A 9,181-nucleotide genomic window follows, 5' to 3' on the forward strand; every position below is an offset into this window, starting at 1 on the left:
CCTTAAAAATTATGTTTTAGCCTTTCTCGATTTACGTACGCAGTCCGATGTGTTTCTGGAAAGCTTTTATGTTAAAAACTGTGAAAAATATAAAATTTTGCTTTGAAAATTATTTGAGTTGACTTCGGTCAATGTTTTGAGTAAACGAATCCGGATCCATATTTTGATGGTCCCGGTAGGTCCGTATCGTAATTTGGGACCTGGGCGTATGCCCGAAATAGAATTCTGAGGTCCCTAGTTCGAGATATGGAATTTTGATGAAAAATTAAAAGTTTGAAAGTTTAATGATTTTAAGAATTGACTAATGTTTGGTCTTGTTGATACCGGGTCCGTATTTTGGTTTCGGAGCCCGGTACATGTCCATTATTATATTTATGACTTGTCTGTGAAATTTGGTGAGAAACGGAGTTAGTTTGACGTGATTCGGACGTTCGGTTGTGAAAATAGAAGTTTTAAAGTTTTCTTGAAAATTTTATTTGATTTGGTGTTCAATTCGTAGTTTTAGGTATTATTTTGGCGATTTGATCACGCGAACAAGTTTGTATTATGTTTTAAGACTTGTGTGCATGTTTGGTTTGGAGCCCCGAGGGCTCGGGTGAGTTTCGGATAGGCTACGGAATGTTTTGAACTTAGAAAACATAACAACTGCTGCAACTGATCTGCAAACTTCGCACTTGCGAGGTCTGGCTCGCAAATGCGAGCCTCGCATTTACGAAGAGACCATCGCATTTGCGAGCAATGGGCTGGGGGGAGACCTTCGCAATTGCAAAGTTTTGATCGCATTTGCGATCCTCGCAGTCCGCATTTGCGAACACTGGTTCTCATTTGCGAAGGCAGTAGACATTGCCATTCTTTGCATTTGCGATCAAGCCTGAGTTCGCATTTGCGAACTATTCTTCGCATTTGCGAAGAATGAAGAGGTGTGATGTCTCTCGCATTTGAGGGTTTCGCAATTGCGAAGCCAAGGTCGCAAATGCGACATCTGCAGCTGAACAACTATGACTTAGACGGGATTTTTAGTTCATTTCTCAAATTTTCAAAACCTAAAACATTATAGGCGATTTTTTCAAGACTTTGTCTTCCCCAAATCGTTGGTAAGTGATTCTAACCTATTTCATTTCAATCTTTCACTACTTTTCCTAAGATTTCAACCTAAAATCTAAGGTTTTTATGGTGGAATTGGGGGTTTTGGGCAGAAACTAGAGATTTGGTAAATTGGGAATTTAGACCTCAAATTGAGGTCAGATTCCAAAATAAATTACATAATTGGGCTCGGGGGTGAATGGATTTTGGTCTGAATCTCGGATTTTGATCAAGCGGGTCCGGGGTCGATTTTTGACTTTTGGGGGGAAGTTTGGGGAATCTAAATTTATGCATTGTAATTAATTTTTTTAGCAATATTTGATATTATTGAGTCATTTGTAGATAGATACGAGTGGTTTGGAGGTGGATTCTAGAGGAAAAGCAGTAATTGAGCATTGAGTGGTCTTTGGAGCGAGGTAAGTGTTGTGTCTAACCTTGACTTGAGGGAATTAGGAACCCTCGGACTAATTGCTATGTGAATTTCATGTGAGCGGCGTATAAGTGAGGTGACGAGTACTTATGCGCCGCCAAATTATCTGTTTTCCCTATTTTCCCGTTTATCTCATATTATCTCTTTCCTTGTCTTAACTGTTACCTGCTCTATTTGTGTTTCCATACCTAATTACTACTTGTAGTCATTGTTTCCTCATGTTCATGATATTAGTTCTTCCCATAGTTTCATACTCTCCTACTATTTGCTCAAGTTGGTTTATTTGTACCTTGTAGTTGTAAATTCTGGATTGGTCTCACTGTGTAGTATTACTCATTCGGATTATCATATTGTACAAGGTTTCCTATTTGTTCAGTTTGGTGTCTTAGAATTGTAAAGGGTTTTCAATGATTTGAATAGTGAGTTTTACTGTGCTTATTGAGTACTTGATATTGATATGGTGGGATCGGGTTGCACGCCGCAATAGGTGAAATAGGGGTGATATTTTGAGGTAGAATAAGGGTGAATTTGTACTATACGGTGGGATCGGGTTGCATGCCGTAACATGTGGAATAAGGGTGGATTGACATGGTGAAATAAGGGTGAATTATGATACTGATATTGACATATGGTGGGATGGGGTTGCGCGCCACAACATATATATATAATTTACTGTTGTTGATATCGTTACAGTGAAATAAGGAAGAAATTTGTGTTGTCTGGTGGGATCGGGTTGCTCGTCGCAACAACCTATATGTTTCCATTTCGTGAGCTGTGTTGGTTTTATTTTTGGTAATTGTAGCTGAATCATTAAAGATCGGTGATTCGGGACGACACTGGTTTATTCTTGAGGCTGTGGTTATTATTTTCAGTTGGCTGTTTAATTCGGTTCAGTATTCCCATTTTTCTGTCATAATTATATACTGCATTCAGATTGTAGTGTAGGTGACCCACCTTAGCCTCGTCTCTACTTCGTCGAGGTTAGGCTCGGCACTTACCAGTACATGGGGGCGGTTGTACTGATACTACACTCTGCATACTGTGCAGATTTTGGAGACGGTCCCAGTAGCGGCTTCTAGAGAGCTCAGATTGGACAGCCTATGGAGACTTGAGGTACAGTTGCTCGGCGCCCGCAGCTCCTGAAGTACCCGTCTTTATTTTTATTTAGCTGTGTATTTTTATTCAGACAACTTTTTATGTATTTCAGACCCTCGTATGTATTACTCTAGAAGTTCGTGCACTTATGACAGCGGGTTTAGGGATCTGTAGCAGATGTTTTTACGATTTTAGCTTCCGCATTTATATTTGGATTATTGCAGTTAAATCAGTTCTTCTTCATTAATTATGTTTAAATTGTTAAAAAGGATAAATTGTTCTAACGTTGGCTTGCCTAGCAAGTGAAATGTTAGGCGCCATCACGATCCCGATGGTGGGAATTTCGGGTCGTGACAAGGTTATATCACAGCACTAGGTTACATAGGTCTCACGAGTCACGAGCAAACTTAGTAGAGTCTGGAGGATCGGTACGGAGACGTCTATACTTATCTTCCGGAGGCTATAGAGTTAGGAACAGTTTCATTTCTATTCTTCTCTGTCGTGCTATTTTATTCTATCATTGCTGATTGGACCCTTCTATTCTATTCTCTCGCAGATGGCGAGAATGCGTACTGCATCTTCAGCTGAGAAGCAGCCAGAGCCCCCAGTGGCAGCTCCTACGAGGAGCAGAGGTCGAGGTCGAGGTCTTGCTAGATGCCGAGGCAGGGGCAGAGCTCAGTCCAGAGCTCAAGCAGCAGCACCAGCAGTGGAGCCTTAGGTAGAGTTTGATGAGGAGGTTCCAGTCCAGGTTGTGCTTGTCGGACCAGCTTAGGTCCCGGAAGGGTTCATTGCCACACCAGTGCTTTAGGATGCTTTGGTCCGTTTGGTGGGCCTTATGGAGAGTGTGGCCCAGACTGGCGCATTCCCCATGGCACCAGCCATCTCTCAGGCTGGAGGAGGAGCACAGACTCGTACTACTCACACTCCGGAGCATATGGCCCCCCAGTATCAGACTCCATCCGCTTATCCAATCGGAGTAGTTCAGCCGGTTGTTGCGGTACAAACCAATAATGGGTCAGCTATGTCTTCTGAGGCTTTATGGAGATTGGACAGGTTTACCAAGCTCTTCCCCAATTCACTTCAGTGGCGCTACTTCAGCGGATCCCCAGGAGTATCTTGACAGTTGTCATGAGGTGCTACGGAACATGGGTATAGTGGAGACCAATGAGGTTGACTTTGCTGCATTCCAGATGACTAGTTCCGCCAAGAAATGGTGGAGGGATTATTTGTTGACCAGACCAGCCGGGTCGCCTGCTCTTACTTGGGACTAGTTCTTTCAGCTCTTCCTAGAGAAGTTTCTTCCTATCACATTGAGAGAGGAACATCGTCGTCAGTTCGAGTGTCTCCAGCAAGGCAGTATGACTATCACTCAGTACGAGACCCGTTTTGTGGAATTGGCCTATCATACTCTTCTTCTGCTTCCTACCGAGAAAGAGAGGGTGAGAATGTTTATTGACATACTCGCTCAGCCTATCAGATTGCAGATGGCTAAGGAGTCTGGGAGTGAGATTTCTTTTCAGGCGACTGCCAATGTCACCAGGCGAGTCGAGATGGTTCTTGCACAGGGAGGTCAGGGGTCTGACAAGAGACCTCATCATTCCGGTGGGTTCAGCGGTGCCTCATCTGGAGACAGGGGTACTTTTGGTAGAGGCCATCCTCCCAGGCCGTTTCATTCAGTGCTTCAGGCATCCCACAGCACTTCAGGGAGTCGTGGTCCTTATGTGCCTCATTCTGGACAGCCAGTTTACAATGCACCATCATCTCCTATCAGTACACCTTCTATTCAGAGTTACTGCCGTGGTCATCCGGCTCATTCGGGTCAGCCTCAGTTTCCACCACCACAGCACCAGGATGGATGTTTCGAGTGTGGTAGTTATGGACATATCAGGAGGACCTGTCCGAGATTATTAGGCGTCACGCCACAGCATCAGGGTTCTCGTGCCATGGTTCTGGCACTAGTTGTTGCACCGCTTGCTCAGCCAGCCAGAGGCAGGGGTCAGGCAGCCAGAGGTAGAAGCCATACTGTTAGACGTGGAGGTCAGGCCGTTAGAGGTGGAGTCCAGCCAGCTAGGGGCCGTCCCAGGGACGTGGTTCAGAGTGATGGGTCCCGGCCCTGATGTTATGCTTTTCCAGCCAGGCCTGAGGCTGAGTCATCTGATGCTGTTATTACAGGTACTGTTTCAGTTTGCAGTAGAGATGCTTCAATTCTATTTGATCTGGGATCTACTTACATTTATGTGTCATCCTACTTTGTTTCATATTTGGTTGTGCCTCGTGATTCTTTGAGTGCTCCTGTGTGTGTGTCCACACCTGTGGGGGATGCTATTGTCGTAGATCGTGTTTATCGTTCGTATGTGGTCACCATTGGGGGTCTTGAGACTTGTGTAGATCTTCTACTTCTCGATATGGTCGATTTTGATGTCATTTTGGGTATGGATTGGTTGTCACCTTATCATGCTATATTGGATTGTCATGCCAAGACGGTGACCTTAGCTTTGCCGGGGTTGCCTCGATTAGAGTGGAGAGGGACTCCTGGCCATTCTACCAGCAGGGTTATCTCTTATATGAAGGCTCGGCGTATGATCGAGAAGGGGTGTCTAGTGTATTTGGCTTATGTCCGCGATTCTAGTGCGGAGGTTCCTTCCATGGATTCAGTGCCAGTTGTTTGCGAGTTTCCAGAGGTTTTTCCTGCAGACCTGTCGGGGATGCCACCCGACAGGGATATCGATTTCTGTATTGACTTGGCTCCGGGAACCCAGCCTATTTCCATTCCGCCATACCGTATGGCCCTGCCAGAGTTGAAACAATTGAAGGAACAGTTGCAAGATTTGCTTGATAAGGGCTTCATTAGACCTAGTGTCTTGCCCTGGAGTGCACCTGTGTTGTTTGTGAAGAAGAAAGATGGATCGATGAGGATATGTATAGATTATCGGTAGTTGAACAAAGTCACCATCACGAACAAGTATCCATTACCGAGGATTGATGATTTATTTGATCAGCTTTAGGGTGCCAAGGTATTTTCGAAGATATATTTGAGATCTAGCTACCATCAGTTGAGGATTAGGGCATCCGATGTCCCTAAGACAGTTTTTCGGACTCGGTACGGGTATTATGAGTTTCTAGTAATGTCCTTTGGGTTGACAAATGCCCCAGCAGCATTCATGGATTTGATGAACCGAGTGTTCAAGCCTTATTTGGACTCCTTTGTGATCGTGTTTGTTGATGATATCTTGATCTACTCTCGCAGTCGAGAGGAGCATGAACAGCATCTCAGGATTGTACTTCAGACTCTCAGAGCCAGCCAGTTGTATGCTAAGTTTTCAAAATGCGAATTTTGGTTGAGCTTAGTGGATTTCTTGGGGCACGTTGTGTCGGCAGAGGGTATTCAGGTGGATTCTAAGAATATTGAGGTAGTTCAGAACTGGCCTAGACCCACTTCAACTATGGAGATCCGGAGTTTCTTGGGTTTGGCGGGCTATTACCGTCGATTTGTGGAGGGGTTTTCATCTATAGCAACCCCGTTGACCAGGTTGACCCAGAAGGATGCCCCGTTCAGATGGTCAGACAAGTGTGAGGCGAGCTTTCAAAAGCTCAAGACAGCTTTGACTACAGCGTCGGTGTTGGTGTTGCTCACAGGTTCAGGATCTTATACGGTATATTGTGATGCGTCCCGTGTTGGGCTCGGTGCGGTATTTATGCAGGAGGGCAGGGTGATTGCATATGCGCCACGGCAGTGGAAGGTTCATGAGAAGAATCACCATGTCCATAACTTAGAGTTGGCAGCCATTGTTCATGCGCTGAAGATTTTGAGGCACTCTCTTTACGGCGTATCGTGTGAGGTTTTCACGGATCATCGGAGACTTCAGTATTTGTTCAAGCAAAAGGATCTCAATTTGAGGCAGAGGAGGTGGTTGGAGCTATTGAAAGACTATGACATCATTATTTTGTACCACCCCGGGAAGGCCAATGTGGTGGCCGACGCCTTGAGTAGAAAGGCAGCGAATATGGGCAGCCTTGCGTTCATTCCAGTCGGTGAGAGGCTGCTTGCATCAGATGTTCAGACTTTGGCCAACCAGTTTGTGAGGTTGGATATTTCAGAGCACAGCCGTGTTCTAGCTTGTACAGTTCTTGGTCTTCCTTGTTTGAGCGTATCATAGATTGGTAGTGTGACGACCCTTATTTATTGGTCCTTAGGGATACAGTGTGGCACGGTGGTGCCAAACAGGTTACTGTTGGAGATGACAGAGTCTTGAGGATGCAGGGTCGTGTTTGTGTGCCTAATGTAGATGGACTTCGTGAGTTGATTCTTGAAGAGGCCCACAGTTACCGGTATTCTATTCACTCGGGCGCCACCAAGATGTATTAGGACTTGCGGTAACATTATTGGTGGAGGAGGATGAAGAAGGATATAGTTGCTTATGTAGCTAGGTGTCTAAATTGTCAGCAAGTAAAGTATGAGCATCAGAGACCTGGTGGTTTGCTTCAGAAGATAGAGATTCCTGAGTGGAAGTGGGAGCGTATCACTATGGATTTCGTTGTTGGACTCCCACAGACTCAGAGGAAGTTCGATGCAGTTTGGGTCATTGTGGATAGGCTAACCAAGTCAACGCATTTCATTCATGTGGTTGTTACCTATTCTTCGAAGCGGTTGGCAGAGATTTATATCCGCAACATCGTCCGTATTCACGGTGTGCCAGTGTCTATCATTTCTGATCGAGGTACGCAGTTCACCTCGCACTTCTGGAGGGCAGTGCAACGTGAGTTGGGCACGCAGGTTGAGTTGAGCACAACATTTCATCCTCAAACAGACGGACAGTCCGAGCGCACTATTCAGATCTTGGAAGATATGCTTCACGCATGTGTTATAGACTTCGGAGGATCGTGGGATCAGTTCTTGCCCCTTACAGAGTTCGCCTACAACAACAGGTACCAGTCGAGCATTCAGATGGCTCCCTATGAGGCATTATATGCTAGGCGATGCCGATCACCAGTTGGATGGTTCGAGCCGAGAGAGGCTCGTTTGTTGGGTACAAACCTAGTACAGGATGCCTTGGATAAGGTCAAGATTATTCAGGATCGACTTCGCACAGCCCGGTCCAAGTAGAAGAGTTATGCCGATCGCAGAGTTCGTGATGTTGCATTCATGGTCGGGGAGAGAGTGTTACTCTGAGTATCACCCATGAAGGGTGTAATGAGGTTCGGAAAGAAGGGCAAGTTGAGCCCTAGGTATATCGGGCCCTTTAAGATTCTGGAGAGAGTGGGAGAAGTGGCTTACAGGCTCGCGCTGCCACCAGAGGTATCATTAATTCATCTGGTGTTTCATGTGTCCATGCTTCGGAAGTATCACGGCAATCCGTCCCACGTGTTAGATTTCAGCTCTGTCCAGTTGGACAAGGATTTGACTTACGAAGAGGAGCTGGTGGCTATTCTAGCCCGATAGGTTCGACAGCTGAGGTCTAAAAGTTATCCTTCGGTTCGAGTGCAGTGGAGAGGTCAGCCCGTTGAGGTAGCGACTTGGGAGTCCGAGTCAGATATGCGGAGTAGATATCCACATCTTTTCACCAGTCCAGGTACTTTTCTATGTCCATTCGAAGACGAACAGATGTTTTAGAGGTGGATAATGTGATGACCCGATAGGTCATCTCATGTTTTAAAACCTAATTTTGTGATCCAAAGCCTTAAAAATCATATTTTAGCCTTCCTCAATTTGTGTGCACAGTCCGTGCGTATTTTCGGAAAGCTTTTATGTTAAAAACTATGAAAAATATGAAATTTTGCTTTGAAAACTATTTGAGTTGATTTCGGTCAATATTTTGAGTAAAAGGATCTGTATTCGTATTTTGACGATCTCGGTAGGTCCGTATCTTAATTTGGGACTTGGACGTATGCCCGGAATCGAATTCCGAGGTCTCTAGCTCGAGATATAAAATTTTGATAAAAAATTAAAAGTTTGAAAGTTTAATGATTTTAAGAATTAGCTGATATTTGGTCTTATTGATACCGGGTCCGTATTTTGGTTCCGGAGCCCGGTACAGGTCCATTATTATATTTATGACTTGTCTGTGAAATTTGGTAAGAAACGGAATTAGTTTGATGTGATTCGGATGTTCGGTTGTGAAAATAGAAGTTTTAAAGTTTTCTTGAAAATTTCATTTGATTTGGTGTTCAATTCGTAGTTCTAGGTGTTATATTGGCGATTTGATCACGTGCAGCAAGTTCGTATGATGTTTTAGGACTTGTGTGTATGTTTGATTTGGAGCCCCGAGGGATCGGGTGAGTTTCGATAGGCAGCAGAGTGTTTTGAACTTAGAAAACATAACAGTTGCTGCAACTGATCTGCAGACTTCGCATTTGCGAGGTCTGGCTCGCAAATGCGAGTCTCGCATTTGCGAAGAGACCATAGCATTTGCGAGTAGTGGGCTGGGGGGAGACATTCGCAATTGCAAAGTTTTGATCGCATTTGCGATCCTGGCAGTCTGCATTTGTGAAGGCATCTGACATAGCCATTCTTCGCATTTGCGATGACTGGGTCGCATTTGCGATCAAGCCTGAGTTTGCATTTGCAAAGAATGC

General features: G+C 44.9%; 1 protein-coding gene across 1 annotated transcript; it reads left to right on the forward strand.

Annotated features, from left to right (window-relative positions):
- Nucleotides 1-3,966: 3,966 nt before the first annotated feature.
- LOC138910720 (uncharacterized) lies at nucleotides 3,967-4,725 on the forward strand. Its single transcript, XM_070201880.1, has 2 exons — nucleotides 3,967-4,177; nucleotides 4,286-4,725. Exons 1-2 carry the CDS (start codon nucleotides 3,967-3,969, stop codon nucleotides 4,723-4,725), a joined length of 651 nt encoding a protein of 216 aa, XP_070057981.1.
- Nucleotides 4,726-9,181: the final 4,456 nt, after the last annotated feature.

The sequence above is a fragment of the Nicotiana tomentosiformis genome, chromosome 1 (genome assembly GCF_000390325.3).
Source record: "Nicotiana tomentosiformis chromosome 1, ASM39032v3, whole genome shotgun sequence".
In the NCBI taxonomy this organism is placed as follows: Eukaryota; Viridiplantae; Streptophyta; class Magnoliopsida; order Solanales; family Solanaceae; genus Nicotiana; species Nicotiana tomentosiformis.

What these genes read in the sequence shown, in the direction of transcription:
- LOC138910720 (XM_070201880.1), top strand. Translation starts at nt 3,967, where the DNA reads ATGACTATCACTCAGTACGAGACCCGTTTTGTGGAATTGGCCTATCAT. An exon ending in GATGGTTCTTGCACAGGGAG is followed by an intron (nt 4,178 to 4,285) that starts GTCAGGGGTCTG and finishes CGTTTCATTCAG; the next exon opens with TGCTTCAGGCATCCCACAGC.